Source organism: Pecten maximus, chromosome 3 (assembly GCF_902652985.1).
Source record: "Pecten maximus chromosome 3, xPecMax1.1, whole genome shotgun sequence".
NCBI classification, from domain to species: domain Eukaryota; kingdom Metazoa; phylum Mollusca; class Bivalvia; order Pectinida; family Pectinidae; genus Pecten; species Pecten maximus.
Genome location: NC_047017.1, coordinates 43,528,658 through 43,556,384, shown reverse-complemented (window position 1 = coordinate 43,556,384; position 27,727 = coordinate 43,528,658). Strand labels below are relative to the sequence as shown.

At 35.3% G+C, this 27,727-nt stretch overlaps 3 protein-coding genes across 6 annotated transcripts; 2 read left to right on the top strand and 1 right to left on the bottom strand.

Annotated features, from left to right (window-relative positions):
• The first annotated feature begins 923 nt into the window (after positions 1-923).
• Positions 924-2,774, top strand: LOC117324291 (UDP-glucuronosyltransferase 2B19-like). Its single transcript, XM_033880075.1, is given in 2 exon segments — positions 924-1,875; positions 1,877-2,774. Coding segments are annotated over 2 exon segments (1,533 nt in total). The 5' UTR covers positions 924-946; the 3' UTR covers positions 2,481-2,774.
• Positions 2,775-7,361: 4,587 nt separating this feature from the next.
• Positions 7,362-16,260, bottom strand: LOC117324289 (probable caffeoyl-CoA O-methyltransferase 1). Of its 4 annotated transcripts, none has more exons than XR_004531954.1 (8): positions 14,483-15,114; positions 13,435-13,605; positions 12,723-12,879; positions 11,875-12,084; positions 11,655-11,755; positions 11,180-11,356; positions 7,817-10,062; positions 7,362-7,710 (listed from the first exon to the last, which is right to left on the bottom strand). XR_004531954.1 is itself a non-coding variant. In XM_033880069.1 (8 exons), the coding sequence occupies exons 2-8, from the start codon at positions 14,498-14,500 to the stop codon at positions 9,994-9,996; spliced, it is 903 nt and encodes a 300-aa protein (XP_033735960.1). In that variant the 5' UTR covers positions 14,501-14,568; positions 16,185-16,260; the 3' UTR covers positions 7,362-9,993. The 4 variants fall into 4 exon arrangements, 3 of the variants coding, with proteins under 3 accessions (XP_033735960.1, XP_033735961.1, XP_033735964.1); XM_033880069.1 differs by adding an exon at positions 16,185-16,260 and having other exon boundaries at positions 7,362-10,062; positions 14,483-14,568; XM_033880070.1 differs by having other exon boundaries at positions 7,362-10,062; positions 14,569-15,116.
• Positions 16,261-19,680: 3,420 nt separating this feature from the next.
• Positions 19,681-27,533, top strand: LOC117324290 (caffeoyl-CoA O-methyltransferase-like). Its single transcript, XM_033880074.1, has 7 exons — positions 19,681-19,781; positions 21,515-21,672; positions 22,182-22,335; positions 23,535-23,744; positions 24,051-24,151; positions 25,236-25,391; positions 26,906-27,533. The coding sequence occupies exons 2-7, from the start codon at positions 21,544-21,546 to the stop codon at positions 26,972-26,974; spliced, it is 819 nt and encodes a 272-aa protein (XP_033735965.1). The 5' UTR covers positions 19,681-19,781; positions 21,515-21,543; the 3' UTR covers positions 26,975-27,533.
• The last annotated feature ends 194 nt before the right edge of the window (positions 27,534-27,727 follow it).

The following is a 27,727-nucleotide window of genomic DNA, read 5'->3' as shown; positions in this document are numbered from 1 at the left end:
CAGAAAAAAAAACATATTTCATTAAAATAGATGTATCTAAAATAATATAGATAACAATTTTTGGGAGATCGAATAAATTAATTATTAAAATATCGATAAATAAACACTGACACATCCTTATAGAGACTAAAGCAGCACTGACAACTTTACCAACACTGTCGCATGAGTGTTATTATGAAAGTAATATCGCAAAATGTACGCATCAAGTACAAATAATTAGCAACAGAACAAGCGGAATAAACTCTCGTGAAAGTATCATACTAATAGAACGTGTGTATTATACGAATAACTTCTAAAATATGTTGCGGTGTTAAACTGATCTCTATTTCATGTTAAATGCCATCGGACTGCTTTTTCTAGTTTCTGAAATAGCAGTACGTATGGTGGGAATCAGAGGTGATTACGGGGACCTGTTCTACGTATTGAACAGTTGAAAACGCTAAACGAGAAAAACATAAATAGTAAAAAAAATCAATAGAATGGACTATGTATAACTGCCATCAAGTTAAGCATGTAGAGATTCATCAAAACCTGACATGACAATTGGTCAATTGAGTAGCATCAGAAAAAATAACGAGGGAGGGGGTGAGTAGAATGTTTGTCATTTGTTCTCTTGCTTGTACATGTCCGGTAGTCGACATATGAACTTGGAGATGCCCTTTATGCCATCAAACACACACAATAGCGTCACGTGCTCTCTTGGTTAGGTATGCAATTATGCATTTGAACTTTGAACATATGTCTCGGATTGATATTTGTATCAATAATCTTAAACTAAGTTGAAGCACGATGTACAGCGTTTTATCTATTGGCTTCTTTTGACTTAAATATTGATGTGGATGTAGAGGCAGAAAGGCCTGCGTTCACTAATATCCTATTAAATCCAATAAGATATTTGTGTTTCTTTTTCAGGTCATTGTTTCTTCATATTCTTACGACATGTATCATGCTGGTAGTCCTTATGGACCCAGTTATCGCGGAACACATTCTGGTTCTAGCGCTCCCAACATTCAGCCATACACGTAACTTGTTGGATGTTGTCAATCACGTGACTCGGACCTATGGTTACAAAGCAACTGTGGTGACATCAACCATGATAGCTACAAGTTTGAAACTCCAGTCTAACGCTGCTATCGATATCATTATTTCCAGTGTATTTGACAAAGCTGACTTTAAGGATGCGGAAACTAGATTAGCTAAAGATATATGTCACTTACGAAAAATAGGTAAAAGACCCAGTCTAACAGAACAATGGAATATAGTAATGACGTGTGATAAGTTTCACAACGACACGCGTCTTTTCAAACGACTCAAAAACAGGGAATTTAAATTGGCAATTGTTGACAATGTGCCCCTGGCAGAATGTTTTGCATCCTTTTCCTATAAACTTTCTATTCCATATATTTATTTTGGAGTTTTGTATGATCCTGTAAGAATGCGAATTCCCTTTTCACCGGCAACAACTCCTTTTTATTTTCGCTTTGCTTTAAGTGACAAGATGAGTTTCCGCGAAAGACTATATAATGTTCTAACGTCAGTAGTAATGGAGATAGCTCCAAGTTACTTAGTGTCGGTTACAAATATCGCCAAATACACAAACGATAGGGAACCAATAACAGCCATTCAGCTTATGTCGAAAGCTTCATTTCATTTAGTGGAAACTGACTTTCTCATTGACTATCCAAAACCGTCATTGCCCCACGTTGCTTTTGTTGGAGGGATATCTACCAAACCATCTAAATCCTTATCAGATGTGTTTCAGGCATTCATGGATTCTAGCGATTATGGCACAATAATAGTATCATTTGGAAGTGGACTTAATGGTTTTCCCCCTGACAGAATTGATACTTTTATTAAAGCATTTAAAAATCGTCCCTGACTTGAATTTTATCGTTAAGCATGGCGTGGCAGGATATACTGATGGTAATATAATGTTTTCTCCCTGGATACCACAAAACGATCTTTTAGGTCATCCAAAGACTGTTGCGTTCATGACACACTGTGGCAACAATGGTCAGTTTGAGGCTTTGTATCACGGGGTTCCTATGATAGGGTTTCCGTTATTTTCCGATCAATATTACAACTGTGAACGTATGAGGCAAAAAGAGTACGGGGTTGTACTAGATTTCTGCTCATTTGGCGTCAGCGAAATCGAAAAAGCTTTAACAGAAGTAACAAAAAAGGAAATCTACTTAAACAACATAGGGAATGCGTCACAGATATTCCACAGTCGATCGGAAACTCCGCTACAGCGAGCGTCCTACTGGATAGATCACGTGGTCCGGTACGGTAACAAGTTCATCTACTCGTACTCTACTGACATGCCCTGGTATCAGTATTATCTCTTGGACATACTAATAGCTATAGGAATGTCCTTCACCATTTCGATTTACATAATAGCTAAACTATTCAATAAATGGAGGTATCTGTGTTGCCAGCGGAACAATAATGGCGTTTCAAGCAAGACCAAAAGCAACTGATTTCATTCAACGGTTAACTTTCTTTCATTTAATGTCTCGGTAAATGAATGGTGTCCGTTCACTATCGTTATGATAACACCTGCCCATTTTTAATTTGTACTGTCTTAGTAAACAGATAATGAATTTGTTTTTGGATCACTAGAATGTGTTTGTATATATACTATATAATTAAAAATCAATGAAGATGAACTGGTCTTTTTGCTAATGAATATAATATTTTCAATGTTTCAAATATGTGGACCTCTGTTTCAACTAGATGTGAATGAATTTTATGACGTTTCTAAGTAGACTTAATGTCTCAAATAAACGGGATGAACCAGTGAAAATTGTTTTTCATTTATTCATCATTTTTCATATTTGATTTCTTTTTTATGATGAAAAAGTTCAAAGAGTGTATCAGAGAGCTATAGTACATACATGTATAGGTTGGTGCTGATAATCAACAATATCAAGTCCAACACAATACATACATTGTATTCTTAGAAGAACACTTAAACTCATCAAATGATGTGAACGAGCGGTGTGCGGAGTCATATCTTTGTGCTTTCTGGTTCTCAGTTCGAGTTACATGGCGGATGTCGTCGATGCAGAAGAAGACACTCGCTGATCTTTCGGAATACCTCTTTATTACGTTATTCATTGTTCTACTGTATATACACGCATATTTTACATGTTAGTCCCTTATAATTCTTTTTTTTTTTTTTTTTTTTTTTGAAGTACGGTTTCATTTACCCTTCGGTCGTTTTGTGAATATGAATAGGGCGAACATACACGGAATTGCCTTCATCCTGGTATATTAGTGGGACTGAACTGTTCACGATAAATGGACCACAGGCGTCTGCTTATACAATGTAGTAATAATAGATACAAATACTTGACCCTCATACTATATCAACAAGCCGTAACACTTTAAGATCTACGATGCATCGACTGTGGAACAGAAGTAGACTTGATTGGGCGATTATTATACCTAGCATTGTTGCAACTTAGAGTTGTTGTCAACCAATCAGATTGTTCCCCTGTAAACCACTCTAAATTAAACAGACAACTTCCGTTCCACAGTCGATGCATCGTTGGCTATTACGATCGCTTTGATCCATCTTCTCATCTTTAAATAATTATCATACGACAAAAGAATAGCAAGTAAATTTTTCAAAAAGTTCTCACCTACTCTCAGTTTTTTGAGTGTTACACCTTGTTGATATAGTAAGAGTATGGCTAATATTTTTTCTGCTATTAATACTAACCAGAAGCAGACGCCTGTGCATGAATGTACTGTTGTCATCATACATCTACATACATCACACGCACGAAGGTCACACTCGTGTTCTTTTGAACTAATGTTGAGCAGCTGCAATGACAGTTGGCAACTGCCATAAAACTTCAAAGAAGACAAATATTGCACCAATATCCATATATCAAAGTCCTTTGCTTTACTGTTCACATGAATGAGGATGTATTTAAGACAAGGTGTGTAGTCGATACGACGCCGATTATGGTAGAATCCTTAATGGAAGAACACAACGAGACACTGATAACATTATACAGTTTGATAATAAAACAAACACGGAAACCATTACCGACATGTAAGAAACAAACATTAAAGAGGCTTACCCGCAGACGGACCGGTAAACGGCACATCTCCGATCACTAAATAAACTTCAGTACACGTTTCTATGTGACAAAATTAGAGGCTTTCCGACTTTATTTCTTGAAAACAATTACAAGTATGTATTTAAAAGACGTTTTAAAACTCAACCTGAGAGGGAAATGTATGGAATATAACGGCAAATCTTCTTTGTAAATCGCCGCTGCCTTTGAAGTTATCACTGTGCGGCACTGTGCACGTGCTTGTGTCTTTGATGTGTCAATCAAATTAGACTCCACTATATAGCCGGGACTTATTGCGGGTTGCGATTAAATAAATAATATTTAAAAAATGAGGTTTTAATATCACTTTTCAGCGTTTTATAAGGAAAATAAAATGAAAAACTCAACAATTCCAACAATCTGTCATGCGTAAAAAATCTTTTTCTATTAGCCAATTTTTCTGATCTCTCTGCGGGCAAGCCTCTTTAAACGTGTTCACCACACATGTACATAACATTTATTCCTATATAACATTCCAACCTTTAGATTATCCAGTGATATCGTGATAATTATGATATCATTGATTCAGCTTATTATTTTAAAACAAAATCAGTGATTTGTGATAATAAACAGACACCGGCTTAAAGTCATCATTCAATTACCAATATATATTGACTAACAATGTTCGCTAATATCGTGTGGTAGCGGTACGCTCATTCGTTTCTCATAGAACAAAGATAGATAACAGAATCACTGCTTTCAAAGATCTATCGTATAATTTGATTTTTGTAAACCACCTACTGTCTACACCTTTATATATATACAAGCAGTAGAGGGTACCAGCGCACAAACATATCAGGAAAACAACATTATCATGCTCTATTTTGTTTTTAAGATTATATACATAAATTATCGAGGGCAATGATGATCCTGTGCCTAAAAACCAAACAAAACTCTTTACAGATAATCATATCCCTTGATTCTAATGATACTAGTAGGCATGATGATATGTACATTGTATACTGTTCACGTCAAAAAGACAATGACATTTTACCGGCGCCTATTGGTCGCTAAATTATGTACCTACTACACATGTATGTCATTAACCGACGGAATATATCTAAGCTGGGACTTTAATCTCTTTTCAATAAATGTAATAAAAGGATCTGTAATTATATCCTGACGAAGGCATGATAATGTTTTAAAACTGAAGTGGGTCAACTACTTACTTTTAATTACGCACACTTCTACACGATACATTGAAACACTAAACCAATTGATGTTTGACGTCTCTCTATATGGTTTGCCATTGTACAACGTACAGTGTTAAGATTGCTATTTCTGAGCTGTAAGTACCTGTAACAGTTCGTATACTTAATTAACATAACCATAACCTAAGTATGTGATTCACTTCAGTGCGTCTGTTGTATGCGTACATAATGAACAACATGTGTTCGTTTATTGTCGTGTAATATATGCAGTTGCGGAACAGCAAAAATAAAAAATTAATGAAGCTATAATAATAAGTGTTTTATGTTTTAAAAAAGATACGACTTTGTTTTTTTCTGCATATCCATTATAACGGCTGTAAATAATGTTTTATGAAGTACATAAATTGGCATGTCAACTCTGGATTCTAATTCATAGTGGCATTGTCTCAGAATTCTAACACGGACTTCATGCCCTGTTTCTAATGTTTGAAGCCCAAAATTTGAAGAGTTGATAAAATCAGCGGTTAGAAAAATTATAGAAAAATAACATAGAGAATGCTATTAATATCTTAATTCTAATTCAAATACATCGATAAAACAAAAATATGAGCTGAAATGATAGAAGACAGAGTGGTGACAACGTTTTAACGAGCATTGAATATATACAGTCTGTATATACTGTAGCTTCATATCGCATACGATAAAAAATACGTTCTAATGAGAACTATAAAAAAATTCTCGCGTAGTTATTTGGTTGTCGATAAGATAAAATTAACTAATTGGTCATAAAACATTCGGAATCGTTAACCTCAGTAAATATATTAAAATATAAACAGGCTCGCCAAGACCAGCTGTAGCATCCGTCTATCAATATACGGATACCGGGAAAACAAATTATATGCCGATTGCTGAGCGACAATGAACAGAGACATGACAGAGACAGAGGCAGTGTACACGTATATGGCTCGTTAACACCAGGGAACGCCAATGAAAACTTATTAAGTAATTCAGGAAACGGTTGGGCTCCTGCTTATATGCAAACTATCAGGAAGCAAAAGAGACAGGCGTCTTGTGGTACTTAAGACGATCCCACTGTCCGGTTAAGGGATGCAGATAACTCGCACAACACTATTAAGCCTGTATTAAGGCCCTGGGAACTGTAGTGTATACCGAGAATCTATGTTTTCAGGTCCAGGCTTCTTTCTGATGTAAATGTGACCCAATCACAGTATTGTCATGTAGCTCATGATGGATTTAGGCAGATCGCTGATTATCGTCATATTTAATAATATCGAAGCTACTTAAAACACGTCTTTCTCATACGTTTGTAATGTCAGGGGATACGAAATGTTAAGGTCATAGTAGGAGGTCAATCAAGTCAGGTCATGTTTGTCCTGGATGCTGTGTATGATTACATCCATATTTCGTTAAAACTATGTAGATGCACGTGTATGATTGGACAGCATGCTACATATAGATAATAACACTCACAGGCCAGCAATGAAATAGTCCAATACATGGAGGTGTCATGCTATCATAAACACGTCAATTGAAAAATATTTAGAATGAATATTGCTTTTAAAACAATCTATCCTATAGTTCTGGTCAAAACTGTCTGTCGTTTAGCTGTTTCCAATTGTCAATTGTGCTGCATTAAATGGTATTGTTTTGTTGCTGAATCAGAAATTAAACAGGTTTAGATACATATAGTCCCCATGTACTAGGACCTGTTTAAGGCAAATAAAAGTTTATAAAAATATGGTGGCTACGGCTTTTCACATGGTATAAAGTTGTATCAAGAGGTTTTCAAGAAAACGTAGAAGGTTACACAGAATTGTTGTCTATGGTATTTCTTTCACCCTTTTTGTAATTTGGAAAATTAGCTAGCGAGTGTAAAAGATTTATCATATACAATTCCACGATAAAGTGCGACCTGTTTTACTACAATGGAAAAGCTATTCTAATGATGAATTGACAGGTTTTGTGACAACGTGTGTTCTTTTTCAGAATATCAGATGGGGTATAAGGATATGACCTGAAGTGAAATGTCGCTAATCAATATGCATCACAAACAGTTTCGTACATATGTTACAATTTATTGTTAATCAAAACAAATAATTAGCAAGTATATTTTTTCAAAGCAACACTTTGATAGAAATCTATATCAAAATAAATAATCCTTTCTGCGACTCCGTGAAGTGGCCCTCCAGGTGTTAGCCAATCACAACTCATTAAATTACAGTGTACGTGATTAAAAATAGTTCCCGTCAAAGGTCACCGTATCAACAAATCGAAACACGTTCAGAGTTCATTCTAATTGTGGTACATACTGTTTTGATGTATATTTCATGCTTTCAGGGTTGAATAACACCCACCTTATTGTAGTAGAAGATAAATGAAAGAATATTTCTATTATTCTATTATTTTACCTATTACTACACCAGAACTAATAGGAACACTTACACATATATTATTTTACCAATAACATGTACTACACCAGAATCAAAACGAACACTTATACATCTATTATTTTACCTATTACTACACCAGAACCAATAGGAACACTTATACATCTATTGTTTTACCTATTACTACACCAGAACTAATAGGAACACTTATACATCTATTGTTTTACCTATTACTACACCAGAACTAATAGGAACACTTATACATCTATTATTTTACCTATTACTACACCAGAACCAATAGGAACACTTACACATATATTGTTTTACCTATTACTACACCAGAACCAATAGGAACACTTATACATCTATTGTTTTACCTATTACTACACCAGAACCAATAGGAACACTTATACATCTATTGTTTTACCTATTACTACACCAGAACTAATAGGAACACTTATACATCTACTTTTTTACCTATTACTACACCAGAACCAATAGGAACACTTATACATCTATTGTTTTACCTATTACTACACCAGAATTAAAACGAACACTTATACATCTATTATTTTACCTGTTACTACACCAGAATTAAAACGAACACTTATACATCTATTATTTTACCTGTTACTACACCAGAATTAAAACGAACACTTATACATCTATTATTTTACCTGTTACTACACCAGAATTAAAACGAACACTTATACATCTATTATTTTACCTGTTACTACACCAGAATTAAAACGAACACTTATACATCTATTATTTTACCTGTTACTACACCAGAATTAAAACGAACACTTATACATCTATTGTTTTACCTATTACTACACCAGAACAAATAGGAACACTTATACATCTATTGTTTTACCTATTACTACACCAGAACCAATAGGAACACTTATACATCTATTGTTTTACCTATTACTACACCAGAACTAATAGGAACACTTATACATCTACTTTTTTACCTATTACTACACCAGAATTAAAACGAACACTTATACATCTATTATTTTACCTGTTACTACACCAGAATTAAAACGAACACTTATACATCTATTATTTTACCTGTTACTACACCAGAATTAAAACGAACACTTATACATCTATTATTTTACCTGTTACTACACCAGAACTAATAGGAACACTTATACATCTACTGTTTTACCTATTACTACACCAGAACTAATAGGAACACTTATATATCTATTATTTTACCTATTACTACACTAGAATCAAAACGAACACTTATACATCTATTATTTTACCTATTACTACACCAGAACCAATAGGAACACTTATACATCTATTATTTTACCTATTACTACACCAGAATTAAAACGAACACTTATACATCTATTATTTTACCTATTACTACACCAGAACCAATAGGAACACTTATATATCTATCATTTTACCTATTACTACACTAGAATCAAAACGAACACTTATACATCTATTATTTTACCTATTACTACACCAGAACCAATAGGAACACTTATACATCTATTATTTTACCTATTACTACACCAGAACCAATAGGAACACTTATACATCTATTATTTTACCTATTACTACACCAGAACCAATAGGAACACTTATACATCTATTATTTTACCTATTACTACACCAGAACCAATAGGAACACTTATACATCTATTGTTTTACCTATTACTACACCAGAACCAATAGGAACACTTATACATCTATTATTTTACCTATTACTACACCAGAACCAATAGGAACACTTATACATCTATTGTTTTACCTATTACTACACCAGAACCAATAGGAACACTTATACATCTATTATTTTACCTATTACTACACCAGAACCAATAGGAACACTTATACATCTATTGTTTTACCTATTACTACACCGGAACTAATAGGAACACTTACACATATATTATTTTACCAATAACAAGTACTACACCAGAATCAAAACGAACACTTATACATCTATAATTTTTCCTATTGTTACACCAGTACCAAAGGAACACTTATACATTCACTATTTTACCAATTACTACCCCAGTTCATATAGGAACACTTACTATCTATAATTTTATGTATTACTACCCCAGTACCAAAAGAAACATTTATATGTCTATTATTTTACCTATTACTACACCAGTACCAATATGAAAACTTATCATCTATTAATTAGTGTATTACTACATCATTATCAATAGGAACACTTTCTGCCTATAATTTTTTTAATCACACGTGTACATTATACAGAAGCATTTCGTATGCAACATCATTCTCTTGATCGCCATGACAGAGAAAAGTTTACATTTCCCCCTCAAATTCATCTTTCCTCCTGATCGCCAATACGCCATCTCGTATAGGAATCATCACCTGTTCAAACATGTATTATTCCAATAAACAACAGAGACATACTATTATAATATGTATTAAAGTTTTCGCAATGTTATATGTATCATTTATGAATGACGTCATTCATCTATACGGGATAAGGAATTCCATATTGATGTTTGATCTATAGGTCTACATAACATTACGTAGTGAATCGTTTATGTATAACTCCCCTTTACAAAAGGTTATAGTGGATGCCAACTTATTATAAACATATCAGAGTTGCATACCCTAGTCTACTAATAGTAAACGAAATGATGATCACTGAACAAAACGATATTTCTATAGCCTATACGTTATATCGTTATACACTGACATCTGGTCATCTGACAAACACTTACAGCAGGGACACACCCCTCAATCAAGCATCATTACCGTAAATTGTCTATACGCAGCCAGTTATGTTTCAGATCAAATATGGTTCTTATCTACTTTGGATAAATGAGAAGTAGCATCTTAAAGCAACATTTCAGCCAGGTTCCAAATTTTGGGCCCCGCCCTTCTGTCCCTAGTGGTAGGACCAGCCTCATTTATATACAGTTTGATCGCCCTCCACAAATGATGTTTCACTCGAAATTTGGATAATATCCATCGAAGGGTTAAGGAGGAGTAGGATTTTAAAGCAAAATTTCAGCAAACTTCCCCTTTTTGGGCCCCGCCCCTCTGTCCCTAGGGGTCAAATGACCTAAAGTCGACAATAATGAACAGTTCAATAAGTCATACTCAAACAACGTAGATTATTCAAATATCGTTAATGAAAACCTTATAATATGTTGAAACTTGTTAATAAGATGACTGTATAAGATACCTGTTTTCATACCAATTATCTAATAACGTTGGAGAATTTATCAGACACCCGTTTGCGTCCACTTAACCTAATTACACTTAATTACAAGCAGATACTATGGGGATAGGGGATAATTGACATTTGTTGCAAGTGTGTATAATGAACTTACCTCGCTAATTACTTAAACTGAAAAGAAATACTAATGCCAATATGTTTTTGCATATAATGTAAGAGTAGCTGCCCCTTAGTAGAAATAATTTTCAGGTAGATGATACTCAGATCTACCTTAACATCTAGTTATTAATGTATTACCTGGCTGACCCTGTCGTCGTTGTAGACATACTCGTTGAATTTTGTTATTACCATGTTGACCGCTTCCATCCCTGGGAGAAGGGCGTTTTCAGGGGACAAGTACGCCATGCCCCCATGTAGCGCGTTGTCAATCAGAATAGTGCCACGAGGGCTAAGCATGTTGTTATCCATGATGATCTGTTAACATAGACAGTTTTGTTGGCTTAATATGTTAGCTATTCATAACTGATTGTCGCTGTAATATCTCAGACATTAGGAAAGCTGGAGCTGTGAAGTGAGTATACAATTAGGACTGGTGTGATATTACAAAAAACGTTCATTATTAATGAAAATGCAATCTGATATGCATCCAATACCTTCAGTGATCCTTATATTTATATACAGTGTACCTCACTTGCTCCGTCGTTAATCCCAGTTAATATTGAATTTTAAATGTCGCATGAGAAAATGTTTAAATCTAGATATAGCCAATTACTTTATAGTAGTCCATGTATCCCTCCTTATTGGCGTCAATAAACACTATGTCAAACTGGTGTCCTTCTTGTGCGAGCTTCTCCATGTTATCTTTAGCTGGGCCTTAAACAGATATTGTAGACGGGCCTATGTTAGATCATAGTCAGATAAATTTAATAAAGAACCAACACGTTATTATCCTTATTTTTTTCTATTTTTGTTTTTTTGTTTTTTCCCGTTACCTATTTGTATATCAATCTTCTTTCCATGAGGTGATTCATCCATCAGCTTTCGCGCAAATTTCCCAATGTATTCCGATATCTCCAACGCAACCACCTTTCCGTCAACCGGAAGTGCCTCTGCCATTGCAAGAGCACTATTTCCAGTGAACAGGCCAACTTCAAGAACTCTCTTGGCATTTGACATACTGACAAGCGTTTTTAAGAAGTTCCCTGTAAATCAATATTTTATTTTCAATAAAAAAATGTATTGGAAAACGGGAATACAAAGTAGCGCAGAATATGGGGTTTGCGATGTTTACATTTAGGTTACAATAAGGGATTCAAAAGCATTCCTACCAATTCTAACTTTCTAATTCCGAAAGCATTGCAGGCTGTTCTTGCCATTCCACACGTTCCCTTGCACGCTAATCTTGATAGAATTTGAAATAAATTTACACTCATCTGCACATAAAGAGTTGTTTCTTCACTCATTTGGTATAATACACTATTGGATAGCTTGTGATATGTACAATAATGTAGTTAATTTAAACTTTATATTACAACAATTGTTGGCATGGATGGAAGCGGGCGAGAAGTGTTATTGTTGGAGTAAACCGTAGTTCCCCGAGAGAGCCTTTCCAAACACTTATTAGTAAGAACTTCTCTTCAAGGGCTCCACTTGTCTGCGGGTAACGCTTAGATAATTTGACTTCAAACAAATGTAGAGCAAGTATACATATTGGCATAGTTCATAAACAGACATGAATGTCACTATGCTGTTTGTAAATGTTCACCTAATTGGTAAGCACGTTTACTTAATATGAATTTTTAATCAACTTTTTCAATGAAGCATCGTCTTATTACCGTACCCTCCAATTCTCCTGTAAGCATGCCTGGTCCCACCTTCCACTGGATGTCGCCACGGTCGTACACCTGCTGCCAGTTTTGTTGGTTTGTCTGGTATACCAGATTCTCAATAGCAGTGCTTGATAGGGACGTGATGTCATCACAGTAGTCCTCCCTTGCCTAGACGCAGACAGAGAAAACAAAGCAGAATATTTTCTTTATATTTATAAGTTCTCTACACCCACTTGAATGCATCTAATTTTACTTATAATCATCAAGCATTGAAAATAAACGAATATTTTGTAAATATCAAATTAGCCACTGGTAACTTAAGTTCAGTAAATCTATCAATATGCATGTACAAGAGTATGATATTGATTTTCTTAAATTAAAATGAAATGAGTCCTATTCTATATGAAGTTAATATATTCAAATATTATAGATTTAATATTATGTGAACATGAATGTTAGATTTTATTTATTATGTTACTGGAGAAACATACCACAATGGGAATGTGTTTCCATTGATTGTCCTCGACAAAAACCGGAACCATTTTCAATAACTGATGTTATATCGTGATGATATAGCTTGTCAGCAAGTCTGCTGTATCTAAAGTAATTTGATATTTGAGGGAAACCAAGAGTTCTTTCAAAATCTGTGACAATGGAAATCCCTCACGAATACTAGATGCTGCGTAAAACTGTTATCTATTACAATTATCTACCAATACTTACTTTGATACAATCTATACAGATCTGAATCTGTGTCTGGATATCGTTCGAAACTCCTTGGACGTTAGACATGTCCTGTAGCTTAGTAAGGTGGCGAAGGATTGGCTGGTCCCAATACTGTGGAATGACGGGGTCATCATACGGCTTGGTAGTCATTTTTGATTTCAGGGGTTTCTGAAAGTAATATGTTTGTTATTTATCAGTTACATCAAAAATACACGATAGATAAAAATTGTTTTCGAAGAAATGCTTTAATAATCGCATGCTTCATCGTCGTGAAATCCGTGACTGTACTTAGTCGTTACAATAGAACCTAAATAGCGAATGTTTATGTTAAGTCTAAGCCATTATCAGTTCTTTATGATTTTGTTTCCTCGCCTCATGCAGGATCCCAACATCAATTTTAATCAGATACGTATGTTATATCAGAGGAGAAATTCTGGGCCTTTTAACCTGATACTTACCACTTCTCAGACACCGATGGTTTGTTGATGTAAGCTAGATCTAGCCCGATTTATAAACAATCGTATAGGTAACCGTTTTCGCGGTGGGCAATCTGGACGTTTTGGAGTAAAACGTATTTGCACAAAAGAATGAAGTTTCAATGTTTCCCTTTTAAATATCTATAATACAAATACAACAAAAAATGGAAAGATGTTTATCTCCCAAACACACAGCGACTGAAAACTATGGTTACGAGCACTCGAAAATGTGTTTCCTTTGTCAAGCAGTGTTAATGACTGAGTCCTGATTGCCATCCACTATTCGCTTAAACTCAGATGTCAAGACGCATTTTCGTCCCAATAACACTCTATTAGTGCAGGCAGTCCGAGAGACGGGTGATGTGTACTTCATAAACACTAATATCAAACTGGGGAGTCTCATTCCGAACATTAGCCAATACCGGTATATAAGTCTCCCTAGCGAAAACTATATTACCACATACACACGTATCAGTCTTTTAGCTACAATTAAACATATATATTATCAGAATAAAATATAGGTGTTCAGAATCAATTAACATACAGAGGAACCAAATGTAAGGCATTACCTTTAGTAGGAGATTCATGGTCAAACAGAGGTTCAACACTTAATATGGCAGACGAGGAGATGGTCACTGATTTTATAAATACACACCTGAAATACAGCACAATAAAGATACAGTGTTCACGCTTCAGAGCTTTTGTTACATAATTGATATATTCCAAGAACTAGCAAACAGCTGTGTCATTTGAGGATGTTATATCCGTCTATCACTTGAATTATAACATCGTCTACGTCAATTGCGGTTCTGTTGATCAATGCACGTGTATGAGTTTGTGTGAACGTTATACGTGTGGCTGTTACTACGTCCAGAGCTTGTCGCGTTTACATGATTAACCTCCAGATCCGGAATGCCAGCATGTCCATTAATTATTGTTTACTACTGTATCTGCATATTATATGTTGTAAGTTCTGCTTGTTCATTTTGAAGTGATGTTAAAGTTCGGAGACTTACATAATATGTTTCAATAACATTGACAGCCTACTTCAAAACTATAAGATTAACGTGATTTTCATTTGTTATTGTGAATTGCAAATTTTCGATAGCAACATCCGTGTTTTACGAACTATTGTTTTTCACTTTGGTATTGTATCAAAGAGTTTTATGTCAATATCATGATTTCCATGATGGACGAATGTTGACGAAACACAATGTATTATCGGGCTTCAATTGACGTGTAAGGACCGTTATAATAATCTTGCACTGGATATCAGGTCTTGTAGTTTTGCTTTTACTTAGTAAATCAAAGGCCTGTTGGTCGGATAGACTTAAATGACCTCAGCTGTTAATATAACTTCATAGAACTTCCGAACAACACTCAGATTTATGGTAACGGAAATTCACAATTTAAATCCGAAATGACAGACTTGTAAAGGAATGAATGGGTAATAGCTGCTCTATTTAACGAAAGTTATAAAGATAATTAAGACATTAGATTCATCAACAGTATTTATTGATATATTGATTAAAGGAGAGATGCATTAAACATTCATATATTAATTATTCTTAAAAGTTCAAAGATCCAATACAGTCTTGACAATTTATATGTGTGTACATGTATATAATATTCAATCAGTTCCAAATATGCTTTGCTTCACAATTGCCTTTTTGCATTTAATTGACAATCAAGAATGCAGTATTTATATCCTAGTGTTAATCTTTATAAGCACATGTCAATTTCATAAATTCATTATTGTTGCTGTTATTTGAATTGGAGGACATGCTTTTCATGTGGTTCAAATTCATGTACCAAGCAAACTTCACCTAAACACATGGACATATGTAGTTGTATTGTTACATTATAATCTACTTATTAACCGATCAATAATACATAATCTAATAAATACAATATCAGCAATTCACCGATTTCTTAAATTGACAAATAGTTTATCAATAATCATATATATTATTTATGTAGGAAAAGTGTGCAGTTGTAGCCTTGATTTAATTTCTGACGTATCTTGACCCAACTAGCCGGAATGTTATTCGGGACAGTGTTCCTAATTGAAATTAATGTCTTTTCGAGGTGATAAGTCAGGTTCACGCACCCTAACAAACCCACAGTGTTACACTAGCTAGCCTAGTACATATACGTATACGGTGACACGTGTATACAATGTCACAGTTAAGCACATGAGAATCTCGCTTCAGACCCATGACATGATTACTAACTCAATATGCCTTCATAAAATGAATTCTCTAACCTTACCACAGATCATGTATGGCCAATATTATCAACGTCCGACAAAACGCACAAGTACATGCATAATATACAAAGAGAATTGGACAATTTGTAGCAGACGACACACATGTAGTGGTACACAGCTACACCAACCGGAAATCATGAACGGTGTATTAATACGTTAATTTGTTTTTGTTTTTGTTTTTGTTTTTGTTTTTGCTTGTATTTATTCGTATTTGTTTCATTGTAAGTACAACAAACAAACAATTGCTAATTTACTTAAACTTCAATTATTCGTGTGACAAGCAAGTATCAAAATTTCGAATATCATTTTTCATGGACTATTCCTAGGATCGGAAGTTTTTGACAATGAGTAGTGACCCCTCCAACGGAAAAACTGAAACCACGTGACCATGTCTGCACGACATACATGTATGGACTGAGACCACAATTAAGTACTTCCGGGTTCAGGCCCCCTCAGAAATGTATGTATTTCATGGAAATGAATCAAATGCCTGTTTGAACTTGATTTTTGTCTATGAATTTAATGTAAATTTATAGTAGAGATGTCAATCTATGTTTTGTGATGTAAAATATTAATATTGATCATGTATTTTGTGCGCCAGGGTCCTGTGTGAAAAGTCCTGATTTGACCTCTACCCCTGACCCGGATGTATATAATCCACGTTGGTGACACATTTTGACAGCTATCTCCAGAAAATGCCCAACATGCTGTATTGAAACTTTTATATTTTGCTTCTCAGATGTTGGTCTTGGCCAGGTGAGATGGAACGTTGCATATGAGATTTTGGGAATTTATTATGAATTTTAATGTTACAATGAAACATATAGCGAAGCTAATTGTGGTCTTGGTCTAGCTGCGATAACGTAGCTCTGGACGACGGACGGATAATTTTTGACAGATGGTCGTCGTCAGAGCTACGATTCCCTCCCATTGCTCGTAATGTAGCAAAACAGTGAACCTCGAAAATGCTACAAATAGCGGATATCGTTTAACTTTGGAGTAATAGTTCGTATAATTAAACATTTCTAATTCAATTTTGCAATGTATTAGCCTACCGTCTAATCTAGAAATCTTTAATTCGCATATTCTGATATCATACTGCTCGGAGTTGTCTCCGTGATCCGCCATGATACTTCTCGAAGAACTCTCGCGAGGATTCTAACCCAAATATGGAACCCGTGATCCATATATGGATGAAGCTACTACGATAAATAAATACATAATCAGAGATATTTAACCACTCTTTTGTAACTTTTGTGAAGAAAGCGAATCTTACTTTGCGTAATTAAATAATTTCAGAATGAATTGACCTTCCTTACCGAGATATATTACTCCGAATCTGTTTTTCTGTTGAAATCTCGCGGGAAACCTCATTAGCATCAATTTATTTTGATTTCCTTATAAGGAAATTGACCTTTACACTTGTATCAAAGATGGCGGTATGTTTGAACTGATATCTCCGTGTGTCTTGCTCGTTTTGGATTTTACCATTTATTGTCAAACATTTGAAGTAATATGCAGGTTTGTTGCTTGAATATTCATCATAGATACTAGAATCATCAATTTACATGGTTTTTTTTATCCGAGAAAAATTTCACCACTGCTAATACTGCCCGATGTGAATCACATCGGGGCTTGCTACACTATCGGCAATGGGAGGGACTTCATACCCTGCCGGAGAGCAGTGTAGGCAGGGTATGAATATTCGTTCTAGTCTTGGTCCAGCTATGGTCTATCCGACCAAAAACCCTATGCATGGATAGCTGTATGTAATATTCCACTCGGCGTGTGAATAACACATTAAGTACATTTTCAACCGGCGAAAAAAAGAGACAATATGGTATCATACAGCTACTGAATCTCTCTTTGACCTTTTAGCAGCACCAGATGCCAGACAGTATGGAAATCTAGAAGAGATGGGCAAATCTAAATCATCCAGTCTTAAATGTGCCGCTGCTGAAAACAAAAGATACACAAAAAATACCTAAGCACAAACAGAAAGTAATTTTAAGGATAACAATACAAATATATATATTCGTGTAAGGAAAGTGTAGTTTGCTTCATCGATAACGCTTACTTTGTAATTAAATCAATATTTTAGAATACAATAGGAAGGCCTGGGAATGAGTGTTTTGACGTAAGATTATAAAAAGTGTAAAGCAAAATCCTGAATATTATTGACCAACTTGTAAATTTGAATTAGTAAAATGAAATAAATTTCTAATCTTCCGTGTAGTATACATGTAGTTAAAAAAAATTTTTAACCAATGCGACATCAACAAAGCCGTAATATGGGGGCTAATATTTTGGTATTTTTCACGATTGCGCAGCACAAGTGAATTTTTTTTTTTTTTTTTTAAATATTAGCCACACTAGATCTAGTGAAATATATTTGGTATTACTACAGATACTGTAACATCTTCTGTTTATTACATTTTTATGTCAAAATTTACCGGGTCAGCTCTCAATTTTCTACATTGTCGTTTATGAGCTATGTGTTGATTGGTCAAATCAGAAAAAAAGTGATATTTTTCACAAAATTGTCCGCGTTACACCCTCATCGTGGCGACGACAGTGGATTGATATTAAATGCAGTACCCATCGCTTGTACAGATTGTACGTGTAGATGTTCAAAACAACGATAATGTACACTTAATTCGTTTCTGCATCGACGGTAGCGTATATAATTGACAAAGTCATCCAATTTCAGGTGAAATAATGTATCGTCCGTATAGTACATGCTCCAATTTTTTAGCCGACTGAAAAGTGTTCGAATGTCGTTGTAAACTACGTAAAATTAAAGAACCATTGCTAGTGAGTTATGTTACGAATACAAATCACCATAGAACTATAGCAATATAGTGCAACGAAAAGACCGAAACAAATGCAGATTTAACCTGGTTTTTGACGTCATTTTTTCCCGCGTAGTGCATCATTTTCGTATCACGTGATGGCCCACACTGCTTATGGAAATAATAAATAAGCATATAGATATTATCATGAATATTTGTACTAATAGATAGGCCTAATAAATACTTACTACAATTTAGATATTAAATACAAGATAATGTACTACAAATATAGATACTACATACTAACTTATATAAAACGTAGATATTAATACTATATATTATACTTCAAATATAGATAAAACATACTAACTTATATACAATGTAGATATTTAATACTAGATGTACTATAATATAGATAAAACAAACTAACTTATATACAATGTAGATATTTAATACTAGATGTACTATAATGTAGATAATACATACTAACTTATATACAATGTAGATATTTAATACTAGATGTACTATAATGTAGATAATACATACTAACTTATATACAATGTAGATATTTAATACTAGATGTACTATAATATAGATAATAAATACTAACTTATATACAATGAAGATATTTAATACTATATAATGAACTAATAATATAAGTCACGTTATAACGTCACTGAATCAACAACATCTATTTTTGGACACACGGCTGACGTCATAGCACGAGAAGGAGAAAGGTTATAATTTAGAACATTGGACAAAACATCGGAGAACTGATCACAGAGCAGCAGCCGAATCAACCATTGAGTAAGTATGCTGTGTTTTACGATATGTATTGACATATTAACATGTAAATAATCAGTTTTCTTATCAACATTGTGATGTATAATGCTGATAATGTTATGTTCTCTTATGTGGCTAATTAAGGACATATAATACGTTGGGGACCCCAAACTTAGTAACGATGTGCCCTAACTTAGCTGTCTTATGGTTCAACATGATACTCTATGGCACAGAAATATATCTGGTGATCCATTATAAGGACACATATTATGTTTGGACCCTTAGTTAGTAACGTAGGGTCCTGACTTAGCTGTCTTAGGGTCCTGACTTAGGAATCCTTGGTCCTTGTATCCTGTAGAGCTATATAGGTAACTAAGACAGAACTATGTGGAAGGGTTCGGGTTACTTCTTTAATAAGAAAGTAAAAATGTTCGTTGTATGTCTTGTGAGAATAAAAACTTATGAATGAGACTTAAATTGTATGCTTTTAGAAATATGTTTGTATTCATGGGATAAACACAGGGCGTGATATATTATCTGTACATAATTTGATTAGCTTCATTAGTGTAAATTACTTTACATTTATCACCTGTCCGATAGATCGATAGAAGTAAACACGAACAGTTATATCTTCTCTTCTGATCAATCAGCGGCATCTCACACATCACACACAACGCTATATACGTGCTCCACGCCTGCTTATACAGCCTACACACTACCGGTCATAATTTAGAACATTAATACGGACACACGAAGTGATTACACAGTAATACGCAGGGAAGCATGAAACCGCCCTGTCAGAATGTATACTGTAGTATATTTGTACTCAATGGGGAAAACATAATGAGATGCATTGTAGACTCTACAAGGATTAAACAACAGATACAAGTGATGATTACCTCCTCTTGGTCATCAATACAATGTATACCGACAAATGACTGAATCATATACTAGTATAAATCCTTCTCTCGTCAGTGTTACTTGGGGTGTCAATCTACTAGTGAAGTTCAGGAAATAAAGTCTACATAAATCTATGTTTTATTCAACGAACGTCTTAATCAAGATCTCGATACATTCATTTTACAAATCTTTCAGTATTGGACAAAATACAGAGATAGGTACCCTCAATCTTTGTGAGGTAGGAGGCACGATAGCTTAGTCGGTTAGAGGGGGGGGGGGGGGGGGGGGGGGGGGGGGGGGCACGGCACGATAGCTTAGTCGGTTAGAACACCTTCGCGTGGTCCTCCCATGCCGGTTTGTGTTTCTCGGGAAGCTGACAAACTGACCAGTCAGTGCTGTCGTGCTTGTGTCCTTGGGCAAGACACTTTCCCCTTCCAATATTGTTTATTGTGGTAGTCACCAACTACTACAAGGATACCCCACCTCAAAATGTTCCTGACTGTGCACAGGGCTATAAATCCAGCAAACAAACAAACATCCACCTTTTTTATCACAACATGAGCACACCTTTAAATCACATACAACAATGGTGTACATCGCTACGAAAAGATAATAATTTCATATGACGGAACATAGTTCTTTATATTTGTAAGATTTATACATTGATTACACTTTGGACTTGTATCATCCTAATAAGGCATAAAGTAAATACACGACAGATTCGTATATAATTATCTATATGATATGTACTTTATATAATTAGAATACTTAAGGATTACCATGGAAATCTAACAATTCAACAATCCTAACTGATGTTGCATGCTCTGTGGTAATATGACGATGATCTAATTATTCAGTAATACATACATATTCACGGAGGGAGATAATGGATTCAAGTAAACACCACATGGACCCTACCGTCAGAAATCTACGGAAATTGGAGGAAATAGGGAAACGTAATCGAGTTCCTGAGGAAGTTCAAAAACAAATCGAGCGTTGTCTTCACAGTATTCTGGTGAGTAACCTCGAGCACATTATATTGTCATGTTTAGTATCACCTATTAGTCCGGTCGTTTTATGACAAAAATAGCTTAAAAGTCAAACTAATTGCAAAAGAATTTATTCGTGGTTTTTCACAAAGGTGAACATCTATATTTCTGGAATCTCATTTAATTAATCCCAAGAAATACATGTCAACGAATCATATATATTATGAGAGATAAAATCCCAAATTGTTATTTAAAATCAGTTGCATTTTTTTTGACAATGTATGACGTCATTATGACGTCGTCATAATTATCAAGATTTGGAAACCACTTCCTGGTTGATGATAAGTGTTTTAAATGTGAATGTATTTGCGCTGGTATGTTTTCATGCAACAAAACCATACATTTTCAAATCATGTACATTTATATACATTATAGCATACTTTCATAAACATATAAAGCTGTATATAACAACCTATGCAATATACAAGCAATCAGTTAGTGTATCTAACGTTCTATGACTCTGTACTGTTCATAGGCCCGAGATGAATATTGTGAGGCGATGTCCTCTCCTGCCAGCCAGGGTGTTAGTTATATAATAGAACAGACCGCTCAACACCCATGGGACAAGCTCAGCAAAGACGGAACAATTCCCTACATGTCTCCGAGAATGGTTTCGGGAAAGCTAGAAGGTAGTCTACTTAAACAATGCTATGATATTATTCTGATTTAGATGGAATAGTAAGAGAGTATTATATGAGTGCTTTTCTGTACCTTTTTAAATAGCAACCGATAGTGTTGGATGGGAAGACACAATGGGAATCAGTCAACATAAGTTAACCTATTTTAACTGAAATCGATCAAACGAGAGCGAATGTGACCAAACGTAAAATGATAATTAGACCAATTGTCCCAGAAGGTAAGCGTCTGTTGCTACATAGACTAAATTCGCCAGGTAAATCTAGGTCAAATCGACGACACTCGACAGGTAAATCTAGGTCAAATCGACGACACTCGACAGGTAAATCTAGATCAATCGACGACACTCGCCAGGTAAATCTAGGTCAATCGACGACACTCGCCAGGTAAATCTAGGTCAAGTCGACACTCGCTAGGTAAATCTAGGTCAAATCGACGACACTCGCCAGGTAAATCTAGGTCAAGTCGACGAAACGCGCCAGGTAAATCTAGGTCAAATCGACGACACTCGACAGGTTAATCTAGGTCAAATCGACGACACTCGACAGGTAAATCTGGATCAAATCCGAGTAACATCATGTTTTTTAAATGAGAACATCATACCAATATTTCATTTGATATCGCCAATACGTTTATCCATGCTATATACCTTGTGTTATTACACATCGCGTGTATCGTCGTTGAAATAGAGGACGCTTACCCTTCCAAACATATGGTCTATTCACTGGGTTTTTCCAATGACATAGATGTTGCTTATCTTAAGTCCTTAATCCCCAAAGTTATTATTTTCATGTGTATCTAAAAACAATAGGTGATCACCTTTTGTCAACGAATTGATAAACGTGTACGTTTTTGAATAGTAGAGGTCAGCCTCAGGTCGCTGTGACCTCCAACTTCAAAAGTTTATCTTAGCAATATGGTGATTTTTGCACGGATGAGGTGAAAACCACAAATATGAATTGGTTATAGAATAAAAAAAATCATACTTAAAATGAGGAATTGAAAAAAAAAACTTAAGATAATTGCAAGTGGTTGACCTGGAATGACATATATTGCTTTGTAAACAAGGGCTATATTCATGATGGATGGTAACTATGTAAAAGCAATAATGAGAGCAATATCTTGTGTTATTGTACGATACAGCGTAATTCTATAGAGATCAGGAAATAAAAAAACAACCGTCTTCTTTTAGGTAATTTTCTCAAAATTCTTGTGAGTATGAGCAACGCTAAGAAAGTACTGGAAGTAGGACTATTTACCGGATGTGGAGCTTTAACCATTGCTGAAGCACTTCCGGCAGATGGCACTGTAGTTTCGTGTGAAATTCTTCCATACATACAAGATCTCGCGCGCAGTTATTTAGACAAATCACCACATGGAAAGAAAGTAACGATCAAAGGAGGTAAGTTATCGTAATGTTTAATATGTAATTCAATATTAACCAAATTTTTAACACTGTCAGATATCTAATGAAGAAAACTTGATAATTTCCACCTAGTTTATACGTATTACAATTAAGTTTGATATAATGACATTGCCATATACATTTTACCATTACATCAAGCTTGCATTTAAGCACAGGCGTTTGCATAGAAAATGTGAATTTGGAAAAAAAATGATATGGCAGTGGTATGTACACTGTTGGAAGTTGTGTGCAAGCGCCTGTGCATTTAAGCTGATCAAAAGTTTCATTTTTTTTCACCTACAGGACCGGCGCTCGCGACAATAAAAGAACTAGCGAGAGATGGAGAACAATTTGACGTCATATTTCTCGATGCTAACAAGGACGATTACTTCAGCTACTTTGAGGTAGAGTTGAATATGTTATGTACCAACGGATATCAATAACACACATACATTTCTTAGCACAAAAGTCCCTCATATTAGAATCACACGGCCGGACCTTCATATTGTTATCTATCATGTTTACTACTGATAACACCCTTTTTGTATATGCGATATGTCTACAATTCTCACAAATTGATATCAGCCCGGGTAATATCACACTCCCTCGAAGTGATATCTCGCCCCCTCGAAAGTGATATCACACACCCTGTAAAAAATCCGGATTTTGCCATTTCGGCTTATTTTAAGATTGTTGTAAGACATGTTTCGGGGGATCGATTTGATGATGAAGATGACACAGGTGCGTTTGTAAAAAATATAGAAAACTGAAACACTTGGAGAAAATCAATCGGACATGAAGATTTTAACAGATAATTTGACAACTCAAAATAAATGGCGATCTCTAGAATCAGTACTTAAGATCGTGTATATATTTGAAAAAAAAACATATGATAAAAACTTTATGATGTGATATGATATAATATGATATCACGACTCTCGGACTGATAAAGGGTGTGATATCAAAATGGTCATATACTAAACTCTAGATAACAAAGTCCATCATATTTGTGTCTCTTTCAATTACATTGTAATATCACACAAGTCCCTCATGTATTTGTATAACAAAGTCCATCATATTTGATACCACAGAGTCCCTCATATTTGATATCATGAGTCTTTCATATTTAATATCCCTTATTTATTCTCATCCTGAGTGTTGCGATCCCTCCAGCATTATGAGGAGACCGGAATGCACCATAGAGAAAGTTGGCCTGTTTATTTAACTGTAGGGTACATCTACAAAAATGTATCCTTAGTCGTCTGCAAAACTAAATTATAGATTCTCCTGAGCCAGATCAAAACTTCGTTCTTGAATTCTACACTGTTTTCAGTACTTGTTTTTTTTAAAGATGCTGTTTTATCATTAACTAGCTAATTGTACGTACTGGATGTAGACGGAGTAAATGTGTGAGTTTAACCAAGTTTTACCTGTAATAACGCACGTATTGTAGTGAAGACGGGTTTCAGCAGGTTTTCTGTTTTCCAGGCAATAATGGATAACAACATGTTATCTCCTGGAGGGACCATTCTGATGGACAATGCTTTGTTTCTCGGGTCCGCATACCTCCGGGACGAAATGGAGTTTGGTCAAACTACACATAAATTCAACGAGTTCATTTTAAAGAACCAAGACGTCTACCAGGCAAGTATGGGAATATTTGAGGTGTGAGTTCGATCCATAAAAGGGACGGTTTGGATGTTTCAGGAAGCTGAAATTCCGGACCATCCCGTGATGTCGTGGTTGCTTTGTTGATCAACCCGCTCATTTGTCACAGATCGCTGTGGAACGTGGTAAGCTCTCGCCTCTCACCTAGGCGGCCGGGGTTTAATTCCCCGATTGGATGGGAAAGGTATGGGGTCACATGTTCGACTCGACCACTTGGGTTTTCTCCTGTACTCCAGTTTATTCCAACAGTAAGACCCCTCGCGCGATTCCGTCCGGACCAACAAACGTGATTACATAAGTTGATACAATCTGTTTCGCAATCTTGGAAAATAAATAAAGTTCATATTTGGACATAATGTTCCACACCAATTACTTTGACGGGTCGGCCAGTGTTTTAGTGTTACACCAACTAGCTATTAAAAGGAATGGTGATGTCCAAGGGAATATCAACCAGACAAACAAATGCGTGTAGCCAAATTAATCATACATGCTGTTGGTACCTTGCCATACTGTTTCCACAAGACGTAGTGAGGCCTACTCATATCATTAAGAGTAAAGCAATTTGAGTCTTCAAATCACTAGATACTGAATATCAGTTATCAGATCCTGATAACAACTCTAAAACGACCGTAGTGGTTCATAGGGATACACGCTGGGCGTGTCGTAGTCCACTTGCATGCTTGTCTTATAACATAAATATCCTTGATGATTAGTGTTCTAAATATGATTTGTATTGTCCATTGACAAAAAGTGACTTAACATTGACAGGTATCGGTTCACAATAACTCCTGATAGTTTTATATTGAAAAGTATCGGTTCTCATTTTACATTGACAGGTATTGGTTCCCATTTTACATTGACAGGTATTGGTTCCCATTTTACATTGACAGATATTGGTTCCCATTTTACATTGACAGGTATTGGTTCCCATTTTACATTGACATGTATTGGTTCCCATTTTACATTGACAGGTATTGGTTCCCATTTTAAATTGACAGATATTGGTTCCCATTTTACATTGACAGATATTGGTTCCCATTTTAAATTGACAGGTATTGGTTCCCATTTTACATTGACAGGTGTTGGTTCCCATTTTGACATTGACAGGTATTGGTTCCCATTTTACATTGACAGGTATTGGTTCCCATTTTTACATTGACAGGTATTGGTTCCCATTTTACATTGACAGCTGTTGGTTTCCATTTTACATTGACAGGTGTTGATTCCCATTTTTACATTGACAGGTATCGGTTCCCATTTTACATTGACAGCTGTTGGTTTCCATTTTACATTGACATGTATTGGTTCCCATTTTACATTGACAGGTGTTGATTCCCATTTTTACATTGACAGCTGTTGGTTTCCATTTTACATTGACATGTATTGGTTCCCATTTTACATTGACAGGTATTGGTTCCCATTTTTACATTGACAGGTATTGGTTCCCATTTTTACATTGACAGGTATTGGTTCCCATTTTACATTGACAGGTGATGGTTCCTATCAGAGACGGGCTCCTGATGATAAGACGGAAGGTGGACGTGGAGGGCTCGGTATAGACTGCGGCAGATTATGACCACATGGTCTTGAACTACTGACTTCCTGAACCACACTCTTCTGTATGGTGCGACAATCAGTTCACACATCACTCTACTAGTGGGCGTTATAGCTGACAATAAAAAACAACAAACAATACTGATATACGTTGTGTACTCTCTGTATATAACACAACACCGTACGTAATTAAAATCAATGAAACGAGGGCAAAATGTGAGCAACGAATAAGTTTGAGACCCTTGGAAATGATAACACAAAACAGACATTCAGGAGCTGTAGCGTTATTATACAATGTATCTGAATGTTTACATCAGCTCTATCAGTAGCGAATGTTTTTGTTTGTTTGTTATTTTCCATATGAAATGTACTTGTCATCCTATAGGACCGAACTAACCATCAGTTCCATACCCAGGCCGTCTGGTATCTGACCGACTTCCAATGTAAAATTCTTTGTTTTTCAAAATGATTTACCAAGTTGTGGTAAGTAGCTGGTTCTATCTCGTTATGCAAAAGAAAGTAAAAATAAATATTTTGGAGACGCATCCTGTTTTGAATGGGAAATCATTGTTTTAGTTTTGTATTGTAATACATGAATTAATAACTGCCGTTTATGTATCTGATCGTTAGCTGCCGTTTATGTATCTGATTGATAGATATCGTTTATGTATCTGATTGATAGCTGCCGTTTATGTATCTGATTGATAGCTGCCGTTTATGTTTCTGATTGATAGCTGCCGTTTATGTATCTGATTGAC

What these genes read in the sequence shown, in the direction of transcription:
- LOC117324290 (XM_033880074.1), top strand. Translation starts at nt 21,544, where the DNA reads ATGGATTCAAGTAAACACCACATGGACCCTACCGTCAGAAATCTACGG. An exon ending in ATTACTTCAGCTACTTTGAG is followed by an intron (nt 24,152 to 25,235) that starts GTAGAGTTGAAT and finishes TCTGTTTTCCAG; the next exon opens with GCAATAATGGATAACAACAT. An exon ending in AGAACCAAGACGTCTACCAG is followed by an intron (nt 25,392 to 26,905) that starts GCAAGTATGGGA and finishes TTACATTGACAG; the next exon opens with GTGATGGTTCCTATCAGAGA.
- LOC117324289 (XM_033880069.1), bottom strand. An exon ending in GAAGATTGATATACAAATAG is followed by an intron (nt 11,756 to 11,874) that starts GTAACGGGAAAA and finishes TATCTGTTTAAG; the next exon opens with GCCCAGCTAAAGATAACATG. An exon ending in ACGACGACAGGGTCAGCCAG is followed by an intron (nt 10,063 to 11,179) that starts GTAATACATTAA and finishes ATGTTTGAACAG; the next exon opens with GTGATGATTCCTATACGAGA.